This window comes from Glycine max, chromosome 8, assembly GCF_000004515.6.
Source record: "Glycine max cultivar Williams 82 chromosome 8, Glycine_max_v4.0, whole genome shotgun sequence".
Lineage (NCBI taxonomy): Eukaryota > Viridiplantae > Streptophyta > Magnoliopsida > Fabales > Fabaceae > Glycine > Glycine max.
In genome coordinates, this window is record NC_038244.2 from 17,325,022 (window position 1) to 17,352,450 (window position 27,429).

The 27,429-nt window shown below is 34.6% G+C and overlaps 2 protein-coding genes across 2 annotated transcripts; both read left to right on the forward strand.

Annotated features, from left to right (window-relative positions):
• The first annotated feature begins 954 nt into the window (after positions 1-954).
• LOC100793646 (cis-3-alkyl-4-alkyloxetan-2-one decarboxylase) lies at positions 955-10,833 on the forward strand. Its single transcript, XM_003531676.5, has 11 exons — positions 955-1,393; positions 1,713-1,788; positions 1,901-1,986; positions 2,463-2,556; positions 2,650-2,726; positions 2,924-3,051; positions 3,622-3,693; positions 9,516-9,586; positions 9,861-9,936; positions 10,353-10,496; positions 10,586-10,833. Exons 1-11 carry the CDS (start codon positions 1,130-1,132, stop codon positions 10,626-10,628), a joined length of 1,131 nt encoding a protein of 376 aa, XP_003531724.1. The 5' UTR covers positions 955-1,129; the 3' UTR covers positions 10,629-10,833.
• A 4,859-nt stretch (positions 10,834-15,692) lies between these two features.
• On the forward strand, positions 15,693-26,437 carry LOC100801625 (protein TSS). Its single transcript, XM_041018316.1, has 23 exons — positions 15,693-16,086; positions 16,295-16,359; positions 16,450-16,542; positions 16,694-16,766; positions 18,624-18,953; positions 19,039-19,103; positions 19,225-19,356; positions 19,577-19,618; positions 19,701-20,222; positions 20,298-20,452; positions 20,662-21,169; positions 21,431-21,493; positions 21,586-21,687; positions 21,919-22,239; positions 22,316-22,408; positions 22,525-22,626; positions 22,725-22,829; positions 23,072-23,205; positions 23,311-23,494; positions 23,583-23,714; positions 23,858-23,970; positions 24,055-24,130; positions 24,540-26,437. Exons 1-23 carry the CDS (start codon positions 16,017-16,019, stop codon positions 26,181-26,183), a joined length of 5,124 nt encoding a protein of 1,707 aa, XP_040874250.1. The 5' UTR covers positions 15,693-16,016; the 3' UTR covers positions 26,184-26,437.
• Positions 26,438-27,429: the final 992 nt, after the last annotated feature.

A 27,429-nucleotide genomic window follows, 5' to 3' on the forward strand; every position in this document is an offset into this window, starting at 1 on the left:
ACTTTTGGTAATCGAAAGCCCCATAAGTTTAATAAAAATTTATATATGTAAAAAAATACATTAGATCAAAATTTATTATGTAAACTTATATGTGTATTAAATATATATTAAAAATTTTAGTATTATATAGAGTGAGATTAATTATTTTTTTTAACATAATTGATCTATTAGCTCAATTGATTAAAGTATCGTGTTAATAATACAAAAGTCATAAGTTTAAGACCTGCATAACTATTAATTTTAAATTATTTCATAAAATATATTTTTAATATAATATATGGATTGCCAATCATGTGTAAGGGTAATTTTTGTTTTTCTCTCTGTTGGGTGTATTGGAAAAATGCAATGTGCAAGAAGAAAATTCTTTGGATTACATGGAGGATTTTTTATTTTTTTTCAATCTGCAACTACATGCCAGATTAAGTTAAGAACTAAGAATCAAAAGTAATTACTTTACCCTTCCCCTAACCAATAGTTAAGGAACCAATGATTGAGTTGTTTCAAAATGAGTATGGAATTTTGTTCAAAATAAGAATTTTACATTTCAAAATACTTGGTTAAATTGTAATAAGGGTATATAAATTATATACTTATTTTTTATCGGTAAAAATTGAACACGATATTAGAGATTTTATAATATTTTACATCGTGTTCAACAAACTAAGAGTATACAAATTATATACTGTTTTATATTGAAAGCAAAAAATGTTTCATATTTTATTTTCCATTCAAAGAATGGCACTAAATTGATATTTTCTCTGAGTATTGCTTCCTTCGCGCATCCCAGCAAAGGTTAAATGTTTGTTATTAAGACTTCCTTATCCTAATCCATTTTATAGCCGTAGAATTGTGGAGCAGAGACAGCCATATTTTTTTAATTAAATTATTATTAAAAAATGACGGTGACAAGATACTAGTTAGTAGTTACACTATATGCCACATCTTAGGTGGAAATATATGAGGACTACGTTGAAGTGGGGGGACATCTACCTTAATTTATGAAGCCACCAAAAAAAAAAAAGTAGCTAGATTTGTTGGTTATGTTCACCTTGAACCGTTGAAGCTCTTCTTTTGCCTTGCAACAATTCCAAGTCACCTCTGCCACTGATCACAATTCACAAACCCAACAATGGTTTTTTCTGCTGTGTTCACTCCCGCTCTCAACCTTGCCATTTCATCCACCACATACTGTTGTAGAAGAAGAAGAACATCATCAACCACAAGAAGAGTTGTTACAGTGAAAGCTAACTCAACAAAGAAAGATGAATCCAAGGACAAAGATGCTCCAGCGTTCAACCCTTTTGGATTTGTCACTGACAACCCTTCTAGCCGCAGTGCTATTCAACTGCCTGAAAACCCTGCTGAAGATGGCAACGTTGGACAAATGCTATATGTATTAATCTTTATTTCCTTTCCTCCTAGTTCCTTTGAGTGCATATTTGGATTGAAGTTAGAAATGTTGTGAGCACATTCCAATCCAAATCTAATGGATAGAAGCAAAATTTAAGCAAAAGCAAGGGTCTTGAATCCTGATCTTTTGGCGAAATTAATTTTGCCTCCCGAAAACTAAACATGCACTCAGTCTAGATATTGGAGACTTTATGTTGTTTATGCATGACATGACATGATGTTTCTCCAACTATTATGTTTGATTGAATAGAGATGATACTATTCATTAAGTGTGAATGTAGTAATAGTTTTTGCGTTGCTAGAGGATAGAAGACAAGGGCAAGGAATATGGGTCATATGTTAAATCTGGCAAGCTAAGATGGTTTGTAAGAGAAACTGGTATCATTTATTTCTTTGCTGAGGAATTGGCTTCTAATTTTCATTTTTCAAGTTTAGGACAAGTTTGGAAAATACATGCTTTTGGTTGTTTTTTCTTGTCCTATTTTTGCAGGATCAGCAAATGGCAGAAGAGGAACAATTATCTTCCTTCATGGGGCCCCTACACAATCTTTTAGCTACCGAGTTGTCATGTCTCAGGTTATCATGCCATCTATGTAATATACTTCTATTTTGTACACAACATGGGTAAAGATAAACAGAAAATTTAAAAAGGACATGAGAGAAAGAGTCATAATCTAAACATGATCCTCCGAGGTGAATAAATGATTTTGACTGTTTGATATATATAAGCCAATTCTCAAAACCCTTAAACTCATGAGTAGCCAATAATGATCTATATGTTGTTAATGCTAACTAGTAAGTAGTAACTATTACTAGAACGCCTACCTATCTGCTTAAGTAACTCATTACTCATGCAATGTGAGAAGTACTTATTGTTCCCTTATTTATTCAGATCATCAGCAGGCTAAAATATGTTTCTCTAATGGGTTCTTGAACATTCTTTGCTCTGGATTTTATATTGTCATTTTACCTTTATTACATATTTTTCAGTATGTAATGATTAATACTATTAAATGGTTATTATTTATTTTAATTTCCCTCCTCTTAAACAGTTGTCGGATGCAGGGTTCCACTGCTTTGCACCTGACTGGATAGGATTTGGTTTCAGTGACAAACCACAGCCAGGATATGGTTTTAATTACACAGGTTTCATAATCAAAACATCTTATATCTTGAAGATTTTTTCTTGCAGAAACCCCATACAGTCATACTCATATGCTTTTCTTTCATTTCTCATAGAAAAGGAGTTCCATGATGCATTGGATAAGCTGCTTGAGGTGCTGGGGGTCAAATCTCCCTTTTTCCTAGTTGTTCAGGTACCTAAGAATGAATAACACAATCAGTAGTTAGTAGCATTTCTTGCATTAAAAATTCAGTGAAACAAGTGAAATAATGTAAGACATGCAACACTGGTAGCACCTTAGAAGTAAATGTATATTCTAGTTGCATTTTTGTGAACTCATCACTAAATAGTAAATGCTGTGTCTAACATATGGACACACTTCTTCTTAAGGGATTTCTTGTAGGTTCATATGGATTAACTTGGGCACTGAAGAACTCGAGCAAGATATCAAAGCTAGCAATACTAAACAGTCCCTTAACAGATTCGTCTCCCATTCCTGGACTTTTTCAGAAGCTAAGGTTTCCATCTTACAGTACCAATGATTGCATAACTAAATTTCTTGGCTAAATCTTTACTATAGTTTCCTAGATTTATCTCTTGATTTTAATCACTTGAAGACTATGAGCAAGCACTGTGTTCACTTTCCAGAGAGATTGTAAATGAGAATTTTCTTGAAGGTCATAACATGGGTCCATTGACATTGACTATAAAAGTCCTAACTGAATCGTTAAATAGATCTATCACCTTTTGCCACACCTCTGGAATCATGTGCTGTTGTACTCTCTTGATGACGAGAGTCACAAAATTAAAAGGTTTAGATTACTGTTGAAATTTCATTGGAGGATAATCAACTTACTTTTGGAAGGGTGAGAACAGTACCCCAAACATGCACTAAGAATGTTCTCTGACATTTTTTAGCTATAAATTTTTTTGTGGACGAATGATGTGTGGTCTGGCCATAAATTATGCTCTACATGTCACAACATGCCTTAATTTAATGATGCTTTTGTCTTATACAACATGTTGGCTGCTTGATCTTGATTCTTATTCTATATTAACTACTTTGATGCCTTTTCTTTTCTTTCTAGAATTCCTCTATATGGTGAATTTACCAGCCAGAATGCTATTATTGCTGAGCGGTTTATTGAAGGAGGTAGCCCGTATGTATCCAAAAATTGTACATGACTATTGGCCGGTAATTTTATAAATTGAAATTGTAAACTGCAACTTATTATGTCATTTTCAAAGCGCTGAAAATACCTTGTGTAGAGTTGCACAGATTGAAGTGAACAATTCAATTAGCTTAGGAATACAAACTACCAATTTTGCATCTCTATCTAGCCCTTCCTATGACTTGCTTTATAAATATATTGCTCCTAAACTATAAACCAAGGAATGTTCATACTAGGTTTTAGCACCTCGTTAAGTAATAAGGGTTAGACTTATGCAAACGTCCTGGTCCTTCATTTAATGCATTGCTCAAGACATGGAAGTGATATTGTTACTTTAGTGCATGGAGCGTACAGCATACACAATATTGTTGTTTTCAATGACTTACTGGAGCTAACAATTTTCTTGTTAAAGCATTAAATGAATTAAGAATATAGATACTTCCTCAAATTATAGTTTTATTAAGAGGTGCTTTGTTAGATCTCAAGATAGACCAGTTATCTGGAGGGTCTATTATAGAAGGAAGAAAGCCCCTACACGGGAGATAGGATCGAATTAGTTATTAGTTTAATCTTTAGGGCCATCTATCTTTATTATTCTATCTTTATCTTTATTATTCTATCTTTATCAATTAGTTGGATTAGGATATTATAAATAAGAGTATTCTCATTAGAGGAAGGGGGGAGAAGAATTAGAAATTGTAAAGGGTTTTCCCTTGGAAGAAGGTTTCCTTCTTGAATAAATTCAGTTTGCTCCCAGTATTTTCCGTATATTCTTCTACTTTATGTTTCTCTTGTTTTCTCTGCTGTTAGGGATATTCAATACCCTAACAATTGGTCCGACCTGCTCTTTCCTCTACCATTCCAGATGGATTCACGTCTAGACACCTTAGACCGCACCTTGATGACCCATGGAGAAGACATAGCTGATCTCAGAGGCGGCATCCAGAGGGTAGAAGGCATCATGAATCACGTACTGCAGCAGCTGGAATGACTACAGAAAGACCCCTCCGATACCAAGTCGGAGAGCAATACCGAATCTGAGGTGGTTTTTGAACCACGCTTTTGGACCAAGAAGGTGGAACTACCGGTCTTCGATGGAACAGATCCTCTGTCTTGGATAGCTAGAGCTGAAATTTTTTTCGAAGTACATCAAGTGAAAGAAGAAGAAAAGATTCGATTGACATTCATTAGCATGGAAGGGGAGGCGGTACACTGGTATCGTTTCATTCGAAAACGCAATCCATCTCTTTCTTGGCAATCTTTAACACCACTCATGCTTCAGCGTTTTGGTGAAGGTAGTAAGGGCAATGTTTTCGAGCGTTTAAAAACTCTCAAACAGGAGGAGTCCGTGGACGTTTATTTGAGGGAATTCGAAATTTTGGTGGCTCAAATCCCTGATCCATCAGAAGAACAGATGCTGGGATACTTCTTGGGCGGTCTCCAGTCGGAGATTCGATGTAGGGTGCGATCTTTTCGGCCAACAGAGGTCCTGCGTGCCATGGAAATTGCACGAGATGTGGATGAAGAACTCCGCCTTGCTCGTGGTCAACCTCCTTCTCAAAGGGTTTTTTTCCTCCGCGTTTTCAACATAAGGGAAGCGTCGTGATTAGCAACCCAGCGAGTTCAGCAGCCACTACAGCAGGCAATTATAGCGCATCCCAGGCACGCCCAGCTACTACGGGAGCACGGAACATCATGACAGCTCCAAAAGGGGTTTCTTCGTGTGGCTCAAATAACCCGCATTCCGGCAGTGCTGGCACCTTTTCAAGAAACAAGGGAGCTAGACAATTGCCATACGTTGAATTTTTAAAACGACAAGAGGAGGGCCGCTGTTTTAGATGTGGTTTAGCCTTTGGTTTTGGACATAAGTGTCCAGAAGGGAGTCTGCGGATCACTATCCTTGGGGAGGACGAAGGCGACAACATAGAAGAGAATGACAAACAGGAACCAGAGGAGACCAATGATGTAGTGGGGGATCAATACCACTGCCAACGGATGGAATTATCTGAACTGGTCCAGAGGAACATTACGCCTCCAAAAACCATGAAACTATGGGGAGAAATGGCTGGTGTTGGGGTTACCATTCTGATTGATAGTGGCGCTAGTCACAACTTTGTAGCAAGGGACCTAATCTCAAGGATGAACTGGCCGATTCAACCTACTAGAAGTTTTGGGGTTCAGCTGGGAAATGGACACCAACAGGAATCTCAGGGATATTGCCAGAATCTGATCCTAAAGATGCAGGGTTATGTTTACACTGGAGACTTTTTCTTGTTTGATCTTGGTGGTGTGGATGTCATCCTCGAGATGACCTGGTTGGCTTCATTAGGTGAGGTACAACACAATTGGAAGACTCTTACCATGTCTTTTCGCTATCAAGGGTCACCCACCCAAATCAAGGGAGACTATAGCATGCAGAAGAAGGGATTTTCAGCGAAGGTCTTTGGGAGGGCTTCAGATGTTGAGGCTGCTGCCATGATACTTTTCTATTCAGACCTGCTCCGAGATCAAGAGGGAGCAACTCAAGGTGAGGAGCAAAAGCTTGACCATCTTCAGTTGACCCAATTACAACATGTGACAGAGCGTTTTCAAGCGGTTTTTTCCAAACCCATAGGCTTACCTCCAAACAGACTTGTAGATCACAAGATTGTCCTCAAAGATGGGACGGGTCCTATAAATGTCCATCCTTATCGATATCCACACTTACAGAAGAATGAGATCGAGAAACAGGTTGCAGAAATGTTACAAGAAGGCATAATCCGGCCCAGTAATAGCCCGTATTCTAGCCCGGTAATTTTAGCAAAAAAGAAAGATGGCAGTTGGCGGTTCTGTATTGACTATAGAGCACTGAATAAAGCGACAATTCCGGACAAGTTTCCCATTCCTGTGATCGAAGAATTACTGGACGAACTATTTGAGGCTGCATACTTTTCCAAAATCGATTTGAAGTCAGGCTATCACCAAATTCGAATGAGTGAAGAAGACGTTCCTAAAACAGCCTTTCGGACTCATCAAGGTCATTATGAGTCCCTTGTGATGCCTTTTGGCCTCACCAACGCCCCTGCCACTTTCCAACGAGCTATGAATTCTGTGTTGCAGCCCTTTCTACGGAAATTTGTGTTGGTCTTCTTTGATGACATCTTAGTATATAGCAGTGATTGGGAGAGCCATCTACAACACTTGAGTGAGGTCCTACACACTCTCTCTCATCATAATTTCTTTGCAAACAGCAAGAAATGCAGTTTGGGCAGGACCACCATCGATTATTTAGGGCATCTGATTTCGAGAGAGGGAGTCTCTATGGATCCAAAAAAAGTAGATGCAGTCCTTCATTGGCCTATACCGAAATCCATTAAAGCTTTGAGGGGATTTTTGGGCTTAGCTGGTTACTACAGGAAATTTGTGAAAGATTATGGGAAGATTGCTAAACCACTCACTGATTTGTTGAAGAAAGGAGCTTTTAATTGGAGTGCAGCGGCAACTGAGTCCTTTAATGCACTTAAGAACGCATTAACCCACTATCCAGTTTTGACTTTACCAGACTCTAAGGAACCTTTTTCCATTGAATGTGATGCTTGCGGAACAGGGATAGGAGCTGTGTTAACACAAGGGAAACGTCCAATTGCATATTTCAGCAAAGGGTTAGCTACTTCAGTTTTAAGTAAATCTATGTACGAGAAGGAGTTAATGGCTTTGGTCTTAGCAGTCCAGCATTGGAGGCCTTACCTATTGGGAAGACGATTCACTGTATTCACTGACCAAAAAAGCTTGAAGTACTTGCTAGAACAACGGATAACCACTCCAAATCAACAGAATTGGATGGCAAAATTATTAGGATATGATTTCGACATTGTATACAAGATGGGGGCTACAAATAAGGTTGCCGATGCATTATCAAGATCGCATGAGGAGAAAGAGCTGAGGGTTTTGTCTCGGCCCTTTTGGCAGGATACCCACTAGATTGATGTGGAGGTTCAGGCCGACCCCGTATTGAAAAAGATTATAGAGGAGCTGCAACAAGATCCTGACTCTCACCCTTCTTACACTATAGAAAATGGTAAGCTGCACTATAAAGGGAGGTTGGTGTTGTCCTCTACCTCGGTGTGGATTCCAAAACTCTTACAAGAATTCCATACCACCCCAATTGGGGGTCATTCAGGCATCTTCAAAACTCATAGAAGGTTAGCTCAATCCATTTTTTGGCTAGGAATGAAAAAGTCAGTAACAGATTTTGTGGCAGCCTGTCACACCTGTCAACGCAACAAATACCAGGCATCATCACCAATGGGTTTGTTGCAACCCTTACCGATCCCTAATGCTGTTTGGGAGGAGATTAGCATGGATTTCATTGTGGGACTCCCGAAGTCGAAGGGATATGACGCACTTTTGGTGGTGATTGACAGACTCAGCAAGTATGGGCACTTCATTTTGATTAAACATCCATACTCAGCCCGCTCCATTGCAGAAGTATTCACAAAGGAAGTGGTTAGACTACACGGCATTCCTATTTCCATTGTGAGCGATAGAGACCCGACCTTCTTAAGTAATTTCTGGCAGGAGCTTTTCAAATTGCAAGGAACTAAATTGAAGATGAGCACAGTTTACCATCCAGAAACAGACGGACAAACGGAGGTGTTGAATCGCACGGTTGAAACTTACCTACGGTGCTTTAGCTCTGAGCAACCAAAGACATGGGTCGATTTCATTCCGTGGGCAGAATATTGGTATAACACTAGTTTCCACACTGCTGCCCAGAGCACTCCATTCGAGATTGTTTATGGCAGACCTCCTCCAACCATAACCAGGTTCATACCCGGGGAAACCTTGGTGGAGGCCGTGGCACAAGACTTGATGGATAGAGATGAAGCTTTGAAGCAGTTGAAGCATCATTTGGAAAGAGCACAGAGTCTCATGGTGAAACATGCAAACAATCACAGGCGCCCTCATGATATCAACGTTGGAGATTGGGTTTATCTAAAAATCAGACCACATCGCCAAGGATCAATGCCTCCGCGATTGCATCCCAAATTAACAGCTAGGTTTTACGGTCCGTATTTGGTAATGAGACAGGTTGGGGCAGTAGCTTTTCAATTACAACTTCCTTCGGAGGCACGAATACACCCAGTGTTCCATGTTTCACAATTGAAAAGAGCCCTCGGAAATCATCAAGCACAAGAAGAATTACCCCCTGACTTGGAACATCAGGCTGAACTATACTTTCCAGTTCAAATTTTGAAGATTAGAGAAGTTCAAAAACAGCATGAAGTCGAACGTCAAGTTTTGATTCGTTGGCATGGCAAATCTGAGGAAGAGGCAACTTGGGAGAATGTGGATGTGATTCAGACTCTATTTCCTGAATTTAACCTTGAGGACAAGGTTCATTCTTTGGAGGGGAGTATTGTTAGATCTCAAGATAGACCAGTTATCTGGAGGGTCTATTATAGAAGGAAGAAAGCCCCTACACGGGAGATAGGATCGAATTAGTTATTAGTTTAATCTTTAGGGCCATCTATCTTTATTATTCTATCTTTATCTTTATTATTCTATCATCTAATCTTTATTATTCTATCTTTATCAATTAGTTGGATTAGGATATTATAAATAAGAGTATTCTCATTAGAGGAAGGGGGGAGAAGAATTAGAAATTGTAAAGGGTTTTCCCTTGGAAGAAGGTTTCCTTCTTGAATAAATTCAGTTTGCTCCTAGTATTTTTCGTATATTCTTCTACTTTCTGTTTCTCTTGTTTTCTCTGCTGTTAGGGATATTCAATACCCTAACATGCTTGCTCTTATAGATGCATTATTTTGCAGTTACGTTCTGAAAAATGAAAAGGCTGACGTGTACCGGCTACCTTATTTGGCAAGCAGTGGACCTGGATTTGGTTAGTGACATACCTTTGGTGGCTTCAATTTTCTGCTTGTAATACAATTTTAAAAAAAAGTTGTTTATAAATGCTATATGGAGGTAGTGAAGAAAAATTACTTTGTTCCAAGTTCAAATTGATGTCAATGAAAAATTATTATGCCTGATATATTCAGCTCAGTCACTAGAAAACCTGAGGTTTATTTACAATAAATTTATGTAATGAACACGAGAAAAACTAATTTTTCTGACTTAGTGTTGGTAATAATCAAGATTCTGATGTTGGGTTTCAGCTCTACTTGAAGCTGCAAGAAAAGCTAACTTCAAAGGTACTTTCAGTGAAATAGCAGCAGGATTTGCAACTGACAGGTATATTTATTGAATTTGATCCCTCAAGAATTCATGCTTTATTTTTACTTTTTTTAGAAATTACAAGTTATTCTTGATAGAGAAGGCTTGGGAACACAACATCTAAATGGCAATACCTCACACAGGAATAAAGTTTACTGTTTGGCAGTTGCATGTAGGGAAATTGGAATATTTTTAGGTGACATTATAGTATATAGTATACACTATCAATTTGACTCCTCTAAAATTACTTAAGGTAAAATAAGTAATCTTACTCATTCATGAGAAAATCAACATTGATATTTTAACATATTCATGATTTGTTACGGGCGTGCATGCAATTCCAACTCCAATTCCAATTTGTGGGAAGGAGATGTAAAATCAAAATCCTACCATGAACCTATAGCGATAACAAAGTTTTGTAATTTGTATCACAGATGGGATAAACCAATACTACTTGCTTGGGGATTATCAGACAAGTACTTGCCCCAGTCTGTAGCAGAGCAGTTTCAGAAAGGAAATCCAGCACAAATCCAGCTTAAATTGATTGAAGGAGCTGGTCATATGCCACAAGAGGACTGGTAAGTAACTTTAGTTAACATAGGATTCCAGTGAATAATAAAATGTTTTCTTCAACCTCTTAAGAATATACCCTTTGTATTTTTTACAGGCCTGAGAAAGTTGTTGATACTTTCAGAGTGTTCTTCTTCTGATTTCAACAGCTAACTGACCCTGCAGGCATCAAAGTGCTTATTTGATTGGAAGGGCATTCTTGAGTTTTTCCTTAATTAAATTGTAAATTTAGTGTGCCTTAATTTTATTTTTCTTTTAATGCTGGCCAACAAATAAAGTTATAGCTTTCTTGAAATTAAGTTGTCCTCCATTTCCAAATGGAAAATTAAATAAGCCGTTAGAGAACTTTAGTAGAAATAACCACTAATGTTGTCTTTTATTCCTTTAAAAAAATAAAAAAAAATGTAGAGACAAACACAAGTTTTGAAAAATTGTGGAGGATGCCACTCTTCTTTTTATTTCATTAAACATTGTACCATCCATTTCGACATCTTTACAACACGGGGGTATTCAGAACCTGTCAAAAAAAAAACTTCGGGTAGAGCTAAGTTAGTGAAACGGGATAAGTTGTAAACACTCCTAATTTTACCAAGAATCTTTGATAGGTTAAAATTATGACAAAAATACATTATAAAAACATAATTGCTTAACTTGTATGTCTCATATTCTTTATCCCTTGATGTAGTAAGAAAGTGAAATATAGTTGCTTAATTATATGTCTCATATTCTTTGTCTTGATGTAGTAAGAAAGTGAAACAGGACAAGTCTTAGACAGCCCTAATTAACAAAACAAGATTCTAAGAAACAATGTAGTAATATATATAGCCATGACTGCACTTTTTGCTTTTCCATCAAACAATCAGAATTCAGAAGTCATGATACGTTGGTTGCAAACTCTTGGTTGCGAGTGAGACAAGAGTTTAATGAAAGGAAAGTAGCATGGTTGCACGAGAAAAGAAATAAAAGGTGAGTTAATATTTCTTTCACTTTCTTACTACATTAACTGATAAAGAATGAAACATTCAAATTAAGCAATTATATTTCACTTTCTTACTACATCAAGGGATAAAGAATATGAGACATACCAATTAAGCAATTACATTTTTATAATGCTTTTTTGTTATAATTTTAACCAATCAAACAATAAACACTGGTTGCATTGCTCATAATTTTTTTTATAATCAATTAATAAGAAATTATAATAAATATGATTTTAAAGATAATTATTATAAAAACCAATAAATTTTCTTTATATATTAAATTGTGATGGGATGCGGTAAAATAAAAAGCTTTTATCCTACAAGTGCACGTATTATTTAATACATAGAGAAATGAGATATCAGATTATACTAATTTAACTTTGACAACTATTAAATTATTTTTATAACTTGATATAAAATATGATTTTTATTAATTTAACTGTTAAATTATATGTATATATTACTAAGATCATTTATGTTAAATTTTATAAAAATTGAACGACAACACGCAGATAATCAAATTATCTATATTTTAAAATATTTGTGTTATATTGATTTTAATTTATATAAAATAGATAGTAAATAATTTTAAATTAATATGAAATTTTGTATATGTAATTCATGTGAAAAGAATTTTTAATCTAATATAAGTTTTAAGAAAATATTATCCAATTGAAAGATATAGAATGATATAATATTTATTAAAGTTACATCGTTATATATATATATATATATATATATATATATATATATATATATATATATATATATATATATATTAATTTCCATATCTCCACAGGCCTATAAGTTTTCATCAAAAGACATCATAAGAAAAGGAGCTGATCTAGGAACCCAATCAAAGGCTTTTGGAAAAGATAGTACAATGGGAAGAAGAACTACTTAAAAATAGTGTGCGTAAGTGGGTTATTATATTAAAGATTATCTTATGATTCTACAAATCGCTTTGACAGTAACTTTTTTGTTTATACTATTATTAAAAATTTTAAAACATTTGTTAGAATTTTAATCTTAAGTATGCGACAGTATTTTACGTTTATTCTCTTTTTTTTCGAGGTTACAAATTATTTCAAATTGGAAAGAAGGTCTCCTTGGCTCGACCTCGTTATCTATGTACTTTCTAAACAATTTTAGTATTATTAGTTTATTACGCAGACACAAATTGTGGACTTTCTAATTATATATTAAATACATTTTCGGTGAAACATATTACTCCAGGTTGCAGTGGGAACTGAATAATAATATATAGACACTTTATATATCAGATGCTTCTTCATCAACAGTTATTGAGTTAGACTCTTTTAAAATATAATGATGCAATGTTTGGAAAAATAACACATTTAGTGATTCATGTAACCCTTAAATCATAGAGCTTATCACACTTGATCCATTTTTTTTACACACTCACATTGCCTTTGTTTCATTTACTATCCATGTTATTTTCATTCCATAGTTTTATAGCATAATAACAAAATGTATTTTGATTTTAAGAAACATATAACAGGAAAGATTATGTTAAAAATGTTTTAATGAAACAACTCATCTCCTTAAAGCAATCAAAATGTAAAGTTTGTGCATGTATTTTTTAAGTCATGTTTTTTTAATATGTCTCTGATTATTTATTTGTGGTCAATTTATGCTTTTAGTTCCTAAAAAAAAAACTTTGACGATCATCCTCATAAATTTTCTATAAACGTTTTTAGTCCCTGCTCTAAACTAAAAGTTAGAGTAAAATAATCTTGGTTCGTATGAAAATTGCTAACCAATCCATTATATTTGTATATCTTGTAGTGCTCAGAATACCTCTACAAATATATGATTCCTTGAAGTCAATTGCTCTCTAGGTTACTTTATATTTTCAATTATTTTGATTAAAATAATTAATCGAACTATTTTTTTTATTTAAAAAAGTTCTAGTCGCTGAAATTTATAAATATTTAGTTGTTCATTTCTTATTTATATCTGTTGAACGGATCAATTTTAGTAGTATATCGATTTTTAATTTAGACGGTTATCATTGAAGTCAAATAAACGGTAATTGCACCTTGATGATCACGTTTGAGAAGATCGATCACCTTAATCACCCAAAGTTACATCATTATCAGGCAGGAAATTGAAGTTGAAGTTTATGCTTACTTGCTTGGTTTGACATGTCTTTTAAGAGGGGAAAAGAAATGGTATGATGATTAAGGTGGTGGAGTTAATGAAAATTAATGAGTATTGAATATGCTATGTTAAATATTTTAATTATTATGCCTTTAAATGATTTTTTATTTTTCATATGATAATAATTTTTTAATGATTTTCTTTTATTGTGTTTCATTAACTAGTCTTTTTAGATAGTAGTTAATATTTTCCTTATTTTATTCTATCCTTTATTTTGGAGAAAAAAATATTTTTTTATCTGTTATTTTAAAAGTTTAAGATAATATTAATTTTATTTTCTAATTAACACATATCAAGGAGAGAAACAACATTGTAGAGACAATTAAAATGTTTTTTTTCTTAATTAAAAGCAATTAGTCCCTCACATGCTAAACCACAATTCAAATATATGTTAGAAAACATATTTGTGTATAGTGTCTGGTTGTATTTTAAACATAATTTTCTCTTAAAAAAATATATGTGACAAACCAATAAATATTATTATATCAAATATTAGAGTAGTAAATAAGAAAGATAAATAATATATCAAGAAAACACAATTAACTTTGATAGATATAAAATATTAAACATATTTCTTAATATTTATTTTGTAAACTTAAACAACAGATAAAAACAATGAAATATTTTCCTAGAGTTATGTTTTTATAAATGTTAAACAAAAGTAAACAAAAAAATCAAAATGGGTAAAGTATATTTTTGTTTCTTTAAAATATTTTAAAATGTTAATTTTAGTCCCTATAATAATTTAATATGATATCAGGACCCATTTGATGACCAAAATAGGAGGGGCTCTCTTCTAACTAGATAGGATAAGAAGACTCTCTCTCATGACATTATAAATATATGTTTTTGAAATAATTAAATATTTAATAAAATGTATTTAAATAGTATTAAATATATATGTTTTATAAAAATGTATTTAAATACTTTTATTTAGTATTAAATATTTAATTATTTTAATAAAAGCATTAAATATATATGTTATATAAAAATGTATTTAAATACACATTTTTGAAATAATTAAATATTTAATAAAAATGCATTTAATACTTTTATTTAGTATCTTTAAAACACTTATTAGCAAGGTTTGTCACTTTTTTAATACAGAAAGATTCATAAAAGGATACAATTTTACTAATTATTTGTGTTTGATCTCTTTAAGCAAGATATTGGGTTCAACCATTATGAATAAAAAAAATATGATTGGAAGAAAAGATTTCAGTAGAGGTGGTCAATCAAATTTTTTTATAAAAATTAGTCATCGATAAAATTATTGAATATTTTACATCATAATAATTAAAAAAAGGATATAATTTTTTTTTAAGGATCTCACCTGTTTCTATGCTTTTCTTTTGACAAAAGAGAGATGATTTTGTAAGTTTTACTATATATTTATATACATTTTAATTCTTTCTATATACATTTTAATTCTTTCTATATAAAACCAAACTAAATATGGAAAAGTATATCCATATATGGTTTAATTTACAAGATGAAAAATCAAATAAGAGAATACATAACTCTTTTATTAATTTATTTATTTTCATCATTTTATTTACTTCCATATTCCCATAATGTTACATATTCCATTTTGATAGTATAAGATACCAAAAATAAAGCGAAAATGATTGAAGGTAGGGAGAAAAAAGAGAGGCATATAAGTGATTGACTAATAGTAAATGCAATTACTAGCAACCAATAAGAAGATGACAAGCTTTGCTGCATGGGGTTCAACAATAATGTACTTGGCCTTGAACCTCTATTTGATACCAGATCAACGGTCTACAGATACTCTGCACAGAAGGAACCAATTGAAGGTCCAAACATGTGATAAAACAAAAATGTATCTGCCACACACTTTTCTGCCACGTGGCAAACAATCAACGGTCAATTTCCCTTTCCACTGTCCATTTTGTCTTTAGCCTTAGCGCAAGTCCATGCCCACCTCAAACTTTCTTATAAGTTTAATCACTCAGATATAAATATAAAGAGAGAGAGAAAAGAAGAAGCTATCAACTTATTAGCAACAAGGAGAGGCCACAATTGCTCTCAAATCCTGAAAAAGGTTAAAACTCGATGACCCTTATCCTATCTTCTTCTAAACAATTTTACAAAACAATATATCATTCTCTTCTCTATAACGTAAATTTTCTTTGCTCTCTTTTTCTTCACTCTCTTCCTTCCTCTCTTCATTCTCTTTTTCTTTTCCCTCAACTTTATCAGTCACTCAGTGTTGTTTTTTCCTTTCTAGTACAGTAGTACCTCTTTCAGCAATTGAGTTTGGGATTGTTAATGAGTTTTCCCTAGTATTTTCTGTCCAAATTTGCGTTTTTTGTGTGTGGCAGTGTCAAAAAGAAAAAAAAAATGCCCCCGAGATCAGGAAAAGGGAAATCAAATAAAGCAAAGGCAGAGAAGAAGAAAAAGGAAGAGAAAGGTTACACTCTTTTTCACTTGTGGATACAGAACATCAATATATATATATATATATATATATATATATATATATATATATATATATATATATATATATATATATATATATATATATATATATCAGATATTGATGTATCCTCCTTTTGCTCTAAATAGTCTTATATAAATTAGCTTTCTCCAACTTTTTGTTTTTCTTGTGTTTTTAGCAGCAGCAGCACCTTCTCTTGTTGACATCATTGTGGTCACCCCATATGACACACAGATTGTGTTGAAGGTACATATCTTATTTCACATTCTCCAAAATTGTTGCATGTCATTTTGTGGTTTGATGTCTAACTATTTGTGTGATGAAATTTTTCCAAAGGGCATCTCTACTGATAAGATACTTGATGTAAGAAAACTATTGGCTGTGAAGGTGGAGACATGCCATTTTACAAATTATTCTTTATCTCATGAGGTTGGCATTTTTTTTAGTTTAATTGAGTATTTTTTTTTTTCTTCATTATTGTTAGATTAATGATATTTTATTCCGTATCTGCCAACCCTTGCATCTTTCTTTATTTTCCTCTTACATTTACTATGCTGATTCAAAGTTGTTCCTCCTTTAGGCCAAAGGGCAGAGATTAAATGACAGAGTGGAAGTTGTTACCCTAAAGCCATGTCTTCTAAGAATGGTTGAAGGTAGGTGTACTTAGCATACTTGTCATTCAGCACCAACTACCAATTGTGTCTTATGTGCATGCGCATTTAGTTGAATCTACCGTTTCTGGGTATATATTTTAGTGACTTTTAAATGCACTTCATTGTATTTTAGTTAAGAGGGTAATAAGTTTACAGAGAGTTAGGCACAAATTATGCATTGAAAATAAAAAAACTCTAAAGTTTTAATTTATTTTTAATTAATGTTGATCCGATGGTTGAAGGGGTAAATATAAATAATGAAGGATGTTGAGTCGGAGTAGTTGCCTGGTTTTACCATTTTAGTTGTAGTCAATGCTTCCAAACATATGGTATTTTTTTTAAAAAAAAAAATAGAACTTTAGGAATTTTTGTAGGTACGAAGTTGAATGCATAATTGAATAAGTTTTTTTTTTAAGTAGAATGATGCATGAATTTAAACGGAATTTTATGGAATACATGTTAGGTTAAACATTGTCTACACTAATGTCAAAGTCTTGGTTTGAATAATAATTACAATGGTGTTTGTGAGGATTGTCTGCTCAACAAATCACGTGACATATTAATTTCATTAAATGTTCTTTAAACTGAAAAAAATTATTTTTCTTTTAGTTATTTAGTCATTTGCATATCCTCTAAGGCAATGAGACATGTGGAGTAACCTGGCATAAAAGTCATGATTGGGGTGCTCTTTATTACCTACCATATTAGAAGAGACATTGCTCCTTAGAATATATAATCTTTTAATAATTCTTGAAATATACTATTTTATAACAAAATAAACGAATCATTTTTTGTGGGCGTCAAGTATTTACGGCAATTATTAAAATGATTTATAAATAAATAAATTTTAATCCTCAAAATATGTCATTTATTAAAAATTAATAAATTATATAATTGAAAAAACATTTCGCTGCGGTTTCTTTATCTGTTTTTCCTATTGGTTATATATTTATGGTGTTTAATGCAAGCGAAAACTGCAATTCATCAAAAAATCTATATACTTATTGCTATTTGGAAAATACTATTGTCATTTTCATAATCGGTGATAATCTATTTTTGTGTCATTTTCATAATTCGCCCAGGATTGTTGTTATCATTTATTCAAGTTGCATTTCGATGGAAGACCAAACCCCACTTTGCTCTAACAATCGTAATCTCATAATAACTCTGTTTGAGTTTATAAGAAAATAATAATTTAAAACTTAAAGTTTTTTGTTTTTAGAATAGTCGTTGAAAAGATTACACTGATAATACATTTTTGACATAAAAAATTAGAAGTTTTTTTTTTTGAAGGAGAAAAATTAGAAGTTATTAACTATGGAGAAAAAGAACTGATTATACAATGATTAAAAAGCATCACGTGACTTTTGCTCTACTTTTATCGCACTATTATTTTTAAGTTTTTTCTCCCAATTTCAGTGTCACGGGTGAGCTACACGCAATTTGTTTTGAACTATGTTGCTAGCATTACTGTTTGCTTTAATAGGGAGTAAAAATCAACCTTTTTGTCGTTTAAAGTGTAACTTGTCTTACAAAAAGAAATGTGTTGTCACATTATTTCTTAGAAGTAAATAAATTTTAAAAAATCTATTTAAATCTTTAAATTTAATAGTTTATTCTTTAAATATATGTTAACATTATCATCTATGGCACGCATTTTTTAAATTTTGGATTAATGTAATTAATGGCTTACAATTTCATAGACTTGTTTAATTTTTCTTCTTAATTTTGGATACTGACATTATACATCTTCAAGAATTAAAATGATAGTTTAGTCTTTGTTTTAGTCATTTATTGGGGAATGAGATTTTCTTATTTACTACTTATATATTTGTTTGTTTGTGCCACTTGTTACAGAGGATTACACAGATGAAGCCCAAGCAATTGCGCACGTGCGGAGGGTCTTGGACATTGTGGCCTGCACAACAAGGTTCGGTAGGCCTAAGCGGAGCGTATCAAGCCCAGAGTCAAGGCCCAAGAAAAACGGTAAGGCCCAACATCAGAACAAGATGAGTTTGAGCCCACCGGGGACACCGAATGGGGAATCCCGGGTCGGGTCACCGTCGTCGGAGGCGCCACCGTCGGCGATATCGGAGAACGTGGGGATGAAAGCCATTCACCCGACGCCAAAGCTCTCAGATTTCTACGAGTTCTTCTCCTTCTCTCACCTCTCTCCACCCATTTTACGTGGGTACCTCTTTCTCTTTTTCTTCCAATTTTCTTAATTAAAGAGAAAGTCACAAGCTTAACAATAATGGAAAACATGTTGCAGGTTTGAAGAGATGTGAAGTGAAGGATGAAGAGGATAGGCGCAAAGGAGATTACTTTCAGCTTCAGGTTTTGTGTTTTTTTTTTTCTACTTGTCACTTAAACTGTTAGTGTTTATGGTTGTTGCACGTTGCATGTATCTGAAGTGAGAAATTGTTGTTGGTGCATGCATGAACATTGAACAATGAAGATTAAAATATGCAATGGGAAGGTAATAGAAGTGGTTGGTTCAGAGAAAGGGTTTTCCACAGTAGGGAAGCACTCTCTGCACAGCCACACCTTGGTTGATCTTCTCCAACAGCTCAGCCGTGCCTTTGCTAACGTATGTTTCTCTTTTTATTTGCTTGTCTTTTTAAATTACTTAACTCCTTCCTGTCTTTATTTTGTGCTTTTTATAATCGTGGATCATGCTCCCGCTACATAAGCTTGCATGTCAAGCTATCATAAAATTAGTTATAAGAATTTGATCTTGAGCAAGTACTTAAGTAGTTTGATGTTCTAAGTTTTAGCTAGCTATTCTAACAGATGACTAATCAACGCAGGCATATGAATCATTGATGAAAGCCTTTTTGGAACGTAATAAGGTACGATTTTCATCAAATGAAATTGATTATTTTCCTTTCTTTTTAAAAAAGGTATTTCTCTAACAACTTATATTTCCTTCAGTTTGGAAATCTTCCGTATGGATTCCGAGCAAATACATGGCTTGTCCCTCCATCTGTCGCCGAGTCTCCTTCAAACTTTCCTGCATTACCTGCTGAAGATGAAAACTGGGGTGGTAATGGTGGTGGCCATCAAAGAAATGGCGCATTGGATCATAGATCATGGGCTACAGATTTTGCAATACTGGCCTCCCTTCCTTGCAAAACTGAGGAGGAGAGGGTGGTTAGAGATAGAAAAGCATTTCTGCTTCACAGTCAGTTTGTTGATACCTCAATATTTAAGGCTGTTGCGGCTATACAGCATGTCATGGAATCCAAGTCAAATATCAAGAGTGAATTGAATTCTTCTCCGGGTTCTGTTCTGCATGAAGATCTCACGGGAGACTTATCCATTATAGTCAAACGTGATATCCAGGATGGAAATACAAAGTATGATTCTATACTGGATGAATCTAGCATGCATGAAGGGGATGCTCAGAAGAATTTAATCAAAGGGTTGACTGCAGATGAAAGTGTAATTGTTCATGTAAGTAAATAACCCACCTTGCAAGGCTATATTATGATTTTTTGATTGTTCATTTTTCCGCCTTGTTGATTACAGGATACTTCTTCCTTGGCTGTTGTTGTTGTACACCACTGTGGATATACTGCAACAGTAAAGGTTGTGGGTAATGTGAACGTGAGGAAGCCTGAAGTCCGGGATATTGAGATAGATGATCTGCCAGATGGAGGGGCAAATGCCCTCAACATAAACAGGTTTGAACAATAAACTATTCCATAAATGTTATATGTAGATGATCTCAAAATGGTAGGACTTTTAAGTTACATATTATGAAACATTTTATTTTTTCTTTCTCTATTGGTTGATTAGATGCATTACAATGCAAGCAGTGTCACCTATATAGATGAATATTAGTAGCAAATTCGTGATGATGATGCTTGACACATTTTTATGATGTGTGCAGTTTGAGGGTACTGCTTCACAAGTCTGGAGCTGAGACATTAGAAGGGACTTTATCATCCCTATCAAATTCGGATGACTTAGATGCTTCTAAAGTCCTTGTTAAGAAGGTGGTTCAAGAATGCATGGAAAAGATAAAGGGGGAGCCAAGTGCTTCAAAAAGGTCTATTCGATGGGAACTTGGTTCCTGTTGGATTCAGCATTTGCAAAAACATGAAACTTCAACAGATAGCAGTTCCAAAAACAAAGAAGATGGCAAAGATGTTGATCAAGCTGTTAAAGGTCTTGGAAAGCAATTTAAATTGTTGAAGAGGAGAGAGAAGAAATCAAATAATCTAGATGGTGCAGATTTTAAGGAGCAAAATGACTCTAGACTTGCAAACATGGATGATGTTGCTGATAAAGTTGAGCCAAACAATGATGACTTAAGTAACTCTAATGAGCTAGAGAAACTACTTTCTGAAGAATCATTTTTGCGTCTCAAAGAATCTGGAACTGGTCTTCACACAAAGGTTTGTAGAATATTTTGAAGATTGTGATGCTTCTTCATGTTGGCTTATTCTCATGTTGCTACTTGCTTTTCTTTTCTTTTTTTTAAGAAAAAAATTAACCAGTACCTTTGTTACATCTTGTGATATTGTCATATTCCAATTTCTTTTTTTTTACTCTATATTTTAGCTTGTGTTGGGTGATATTTATGTTCCTATGTCTATGATAATTCATCCTTCATATGTCTTGTACCTATCATTTCAATTAGTTTCTTCTGGTAACAGTCAGTAGACGAGCTTATCAGCATGGCGCACAAGTTTTATGATGAAGTTGCCTTGCCAAAGCTGGTAACATTACATTTCTCAAAGGATTTTTGAATTTCTTTCAATAACCCAAAAGTTTTAGACATGATTAAGAACCAAATGTATCACTTTTTTAGGCTATGGACTTTGGATCACTTGAACTTTCTCCAGTCGATGGTCGTACACTGACTGACTTTATGCATTTAAGAGGATTACAGATGCGATCTTTGGGTAAAGTGGTGAGAATGATTTTCTCTATTTCTTTGCTTCCTCTAGAAGCATCTTTGCTAACTGAGGATGACCCTTCTGGATCTAGTGTTAGTAATGTTCTTTCTATCTCTTAAGCATCTACTGCTTGAAAGCTGCTATTGTTGTCGAAATACCTTGCTAGTTGAACTACTGTGAATCAGGTTAAAGCTATTTGGTAATATAGTTTGCTTTTGTTGGTTCTAATTTCTTGTGTGAATCAGGTTAAACTTGCAGAGAATCTGCCACACATACAATCCCTTTGTATTCATGAGATGATCACTCGAGCTTTCAAGCATCTACTTAAAGCAGTTATTGCCTCTGTTGAAAATGTAGCTGATCTATCTTCAGCCATTGCATCAACACTGAATTTCTTACTTGGTGGGTCTCGAACAGAAGATACCAGTGACCAAAGTTTGAGTGATGATCATAACCTCAGAATTCAATGGTTACATCTGTTTTTGTCCAAAAGATTTGGGTGGACACTAAATGATGAATTTCAACATTTAAGGAAGTTGTCAATTCTCAGAGGGCTCTGTCACAAGGTATCAGTATCTCGTCATCTTGTTCTATTTTTTTTACACGAAGCTTTTTATTAATTGCAATTGTTTTTGTTCTCAGGTTGGATTGGAATTGTTTCCAAGAGATTATGACATGGAGTCCAGTAAGCCCTTTGGGGAAAATGATATTATCAGCCTGGTTCCTGTTTGCAAGGTGAGATCATGTTTATGCAATAGTCCCCCCCAAAATATATTCTCTGTATAAATGTATAATTCATTAATTTTCATCTCATTAAACCATTTACAAACAAGATAAATTTTTTTTTACAGCATGTTGGGTGCTCCTCAATAGATGGACGCAATTTATTGGAGTCTTCCAAAATTGCTCTTGATAAAGGAAAGCTTGAGGATGCTGTGACTTATGGAACAAAGGTACAAATTACTTTCATTAGTCTCTACATGGTGCATCATGTCTAAGTTTACTAGTTATAAATGTGGCACAGTGTTTTGACAATAATATCATATTGCAGGCATTAGCTAAGATGATGGCTGTTTGTGGACCCTATCATCGAAATACTGCAAGTGCATATAGTCTTCTAGCTGTGGTTCTCTACCACACTGGAGATTTTAACCAGGTAAAGAATAGTTCAGATTTATGTCTCAGCTAGTAGGGGAAAATATTGTTTCTTTTGTCTCAAGCTACTAGGGGAAAGAGATGAAAGAAAGGAAAAGGAGAAAAATGTTATAGACTTGCTGAACCTGCATATGGTTGGTTTTTATGCATGCGCTTGACTTGAGGAAGTGCTGCATCCTGCATGGCTGTGTGCACCTGTTTGAAGGAAAATATTAATTTATTTATTATTCTTTCTTTATTTAGGCCACCATCTATCAGCAAAAGGCCTTGGATATAAATGAGAGAGAGCTTGGGCTTGACCACCCTGACACTATGAAAAGCTATGGGGATCTTTCTGTCTTTTATTATCGTCTGCAACACATTGAGTTGGCTCTGAAGTAAGTTCAACTTTATGGAATTGGTTTAGATGTTTAAGTTATGAATTTCTGCTTGTTATTCTGAAATTACTATTTTCTCATTGATCTAAATCTATCTTTTGACAGGTATGTTAATCATGCTCTATTCCTTCTACATTTTACATGTGGGCTGTCTCATCCAAACACAGCAGCAACTTATATAAATGTGGCTATGATGGAAGAGGCCATGGGAAATGTTCATGTGGCACTCAGATACTTGCATGAAGCTCTTAAATGCAACAAAAGATTGTTAGGAGCAGATCATATACAGGTCTTACTTTCTCTCCCTCCCCCTCCCCCTCCCCCTTTCTTCCCCCATGGATGGAACAATTCTTTATACAGTATTTTCCATGTTATAGACTGCCGCAAGCTATCACGCCATAGCTATAGCTCTTTCATTGATAGATGCATTTTCTCTGAGTGTGCAACATGAGCAAACTACACTAAAGATACTTCAAGCAAAGCTTGGATCAGAAGATCTTCGTACACAGGTCATTTCCTTTTCTGATAGTAGTGCTAGAATACGTCAAAGAATATTGGTCTAGGATTGAACTACGCATTGGCAAACTATGGGGATTGATAGATTGATTTGTTTAATGTTACCATTTTCATGAAAGTTTTTTCCCCAATGCAGGATGCTGCTGCATGGCTTGAGTATTTTGAATCAAAAGCCCTAGAGCAGCAAGAAGCAGCTAAAAATGGAACTCCAAAGCCTGATGCATCCATTGCAAGTAAAGGTCACCTGAGGTACTAAACATGGTATCCCCCATTTACTGTGTTTCAAACAGGTTGTATTTCAGGGTATATATATATTTAACCTCTTTCATGCAGCGTGTCAGATCTCCTGGATTTTATTAGTCCCGACCCAAAAGGAAACGATGCTCGGAGCAAACAGAGGCGTGCAAAGGTGGGCAAATATTTTTCTATATGATGTTTATCTCAAAAGTAACTAGATAGCATTTCCTGTGGTGACTTGCTTGTAACCAACGGATCCAGTACTAATTTGATCAAATATATGCTATGTTCTCATGATATGCTATGGTAACTCTTGATTAAATACCTCTTGTTCCAGTTTGATTGCCCACATCGTACTGTCCTTAAGGGAAACAAGAAGACTATGTTCCAAAGATTTTGGAAGTTTTTACCTTTATTAAAGTCAACTTTGAACGGCATGCAACCTATTACATTCTTTTGGAGTTAGCTTATAGTTCTAGGTGAAGTGCTATAATAGTTTAATTTCAAATCGGAAGTAATTTTGAAAACCTTTGACATCATTTACCATATTTTGTATTTGACTTGTTGCTTTTATTTTCCAGATACTCTCAACAAGTGATGACAACAGTCAAGAACATGACGATGCAATAGCCAATGAGAGCATTCTTTTTGATAACTCAAAAGATGCTCCAAGTATGACAGAAGTCAAGATAGAAGAAACAAATGGCAAACTTGATTCTCAAGTACAGAAAGAAAATGGTGATTTCACTAGGTACGGACCAGTGACAAGTGAACCTGTTTATGAGGCATCATCTGATGAAGGTTGGCAAGAAGCCAATTCAAAAGGGCGATCAGGAAATGCTGCTAACCGCAAGTTTGGACACAGAAAGCGACCTCACCTATCAAAGCTCAGTGTTAATGGTTCTAATAATTACATTTACAGGGAAGGCAGTTCTAGGAATGAGATTACTTCGCCACCACAAAGAGGAGTTCCAAAAGTCATGTTAGACATGTCATCTCCATCTAGACAATCAAAATCTCGAAACTTAACTTTGAATGAGGATTCTGTTAATCATTCAACAAAAGCTTCTGTGTCCAAAATTTCATCTCCGGCTCTAAGTTCCTTGGCTTCAAAGTCTATATCCTACAAAGAAGTTGCTCTAGCACCACCAGGAACTGTTTTAAAGCCATTGTTGGAAAAGGCTGAGATGGACAAGGTTAATGCTGAAGATGAGATATGTGGCAATATAGCTGTAACATCAATAAATGAAGGTACCTGCCAAAGTTCCATAACTAATACAGTTTCTCAGAATGATGAAACAGAGGAAACTCATGAAATTGAACCTCAACAAGAAAGTTCTGGATCGGAACTTGAGAAGGTTTGTGCTTCTGATCAGGAAAAACCTACAGAAACAAATGGCAGTAAGCTTTCGGCTGCTGCCAAACCTTTCAATCCAGGAATGTTGTCCATGTCTCACCATCTAAATTCAGCTTCCTTCACAAGCATGTATGATACAGATGTTAGTCAAGGCATGCACGTGGAGCCTGTGCTTCCCCCTGCTGTTGCTAGGGTCCCTTGTGGGCCTAGATCACCTCTGTATTATAGAACCAACTATACTTTTCGCATGAAACATGGTTCTACTAAAGGTCAAACCTCTATCAAAGAAAGAAGTGGATTTGGGTCTCCAAGAATAATGAATCCGCATGCGCCAGAGTTTATTCCCAGAAGTGCTTCTCAAATAGAAGCCAAGGATGCCAATTCAAATGTTTCCAATGAGCATAACCCTTTGTCTGACGAAGGCATGCCAGAAAAAAACAAGCTAGATGAAAATTTTGTTGAAATCAAGGGGAGCTCCACAAAAAACAGTATTTCTGAATCTGAGAAGTCCGAGATAGCAAGGCAGATATTGCTCAGTTTTCTAGTGAAATCTGTCAAGGAAAATATTGATTATGTGGATGAGTCTAAGGATGATGAAGGAAAAATTGAGAACTTGGAAAGTTGTTCTGATGAAATTACCAAAGACCGTGCTGTCATAAACATTATGTATGGAAATGAAGAAAAGAATAAGACAGTGCCTCATTCCAGTGATAGCGTTGAGCCAGAGAAATTAGGAGTTACTGAAAATAAGAATGGAGATGGTGAAGGGTTTATAGTTGTCTCAAAGAGGAGGAAAAACAGGCAGAAGATCACAAATGGAGTCACAGAATTGTACAACCAACAGTCCATTTGTGCTTCAGTTCGTTGAATAGAGTTAGGAAATAAATAACCGATATTGTCTCTCCATCTGAGTGTTTGTCTAGCCAAAGCTCTGGACAATGGACATCATATTGTTAATAGTTTATAACTTCATTGCCTAGAATTTTGGTCATTCAAATCATTTTGTTTTTTGCCAATATAATAAGTGCATTCGGGATTTGTTTATTCTCTGTTATAGTAGGTTTTGTTCTGATACTTGGAAATTTTGTTTTATCAATAAAAAGCTGATTGGCAACTTTTTAATCATTGTTAGTTAGTATTTAAATAATGTTCAATTGTAGCATAATCATTGTTAGTTAGTATTTAAATAATGTTCAATTGTAGCAAATATTTTATCAAAGCATCAACCAATATTCTTCTTGATTTTCAATGGAGAAAAAAATACTACTTTCAAGCTAAAAAAACCTGATTCACATGACAAATATTTAGATTAGTCTTGTCCTAATCACTGAAATGCATTTTTTAAATTTTTGTACCATCTCCTATATAACAATTTTTTCGTTTGTTGCAAGTTTCCCAACTGACAGGCAACCACTGTTTGTAAAATGTCATTTGGAACATCTGTAACCTTGGTTTTAGGTGGATCACTTATTAGTTATTTGGGGCCAGTTTGTAATCATTATTTGAGAAGAGGAAGTTAAGAGTTTCATCGGATCACTGCTAGCATCTGATAAGCTATTGACATTATATGTCTCTTTCGCATGTTTGGGTATTTTGGCTATTCTGAGAGGATTGCTGACATGTTCATCCTAAGCAACTTCATCTCTAGGCAAAAGGTCTGCAATGACTAGGAAGAAGAAAGATTGAAATTGAATTAAAGTATTAGACATGAGAATATGGATGAAGAAAATCATAATTGATAGGGATAGTAATATGGGACTGCAGGAAGTAAGGAGTTTGCAAGAAGCAAAAAGCATGAGACCCATGCAGCTGGCATAATACGTGAAGGAAGTGCACAGCACTGGCATCGTGCTTTCTAGAAGATATGTAGGTAGTGGAATGAGGGAATATGGTTGTTAGGATATTCCAGTTTGTTATCTTTTTTGTTTTGCTTGTGGGGCCTTGTTCCCTGGACAACAGCTATATATTAGATGGATTTGCTCTTCCAATATCAGAGAAATATAAAAGCAAGTTCTCCCTTAGTCTCTCTCTCCCTCTTCTTCTATGGAGGTTCTTAGCCCTCGAAGTTAGGCTGTTCTCGTTCCCAAGCTTGGTTCCTAACAGTAATCTTGCTA

Coding starts and splice junctions, on each gene's coding strand:
- LOC100793646 (XM_003531676.5), top strand. CDS start 1,130: ATGGTTTTTTCTGCTGTGTTCACTCCCGCTCTCAACCTTGCCATTTCA. Junction 1,394..1,712: donor ACGTTGGACAAATGCTATAT/GTATTAATCTTT, acceptor TTGCGTTGCTAG/AGGATAGAAGACAAGGGCAA. Junction 9,937..10,352: donor GCAGGATTTGCAACTGACAG/GTATATTTATTG, acceptor TTTGTATCACAG/ATGGGATAAACCAATACTAC.
- LOC100801625 (XM_041018316.1), top strand. CDS start 16,017: ATGCCCCCGAGATCAGGAAAAGGGAAATCAAATAAAGCAAAGGCAGAG. Junction 21,494..21,585: donor AAGTTGCCTTGCCAAAGCTG/GTAACATTACAT, acceptor TCACTTTTTTAG/GCTATGGACTTTGGATCACT. Junction 24,131..24,539: donor GCAAACAGAGGCGTGCAAAG/GTGGGCAAATAT, acceptor TTTATTTTCCAG/ATACTCTCAACAAGTGATGA.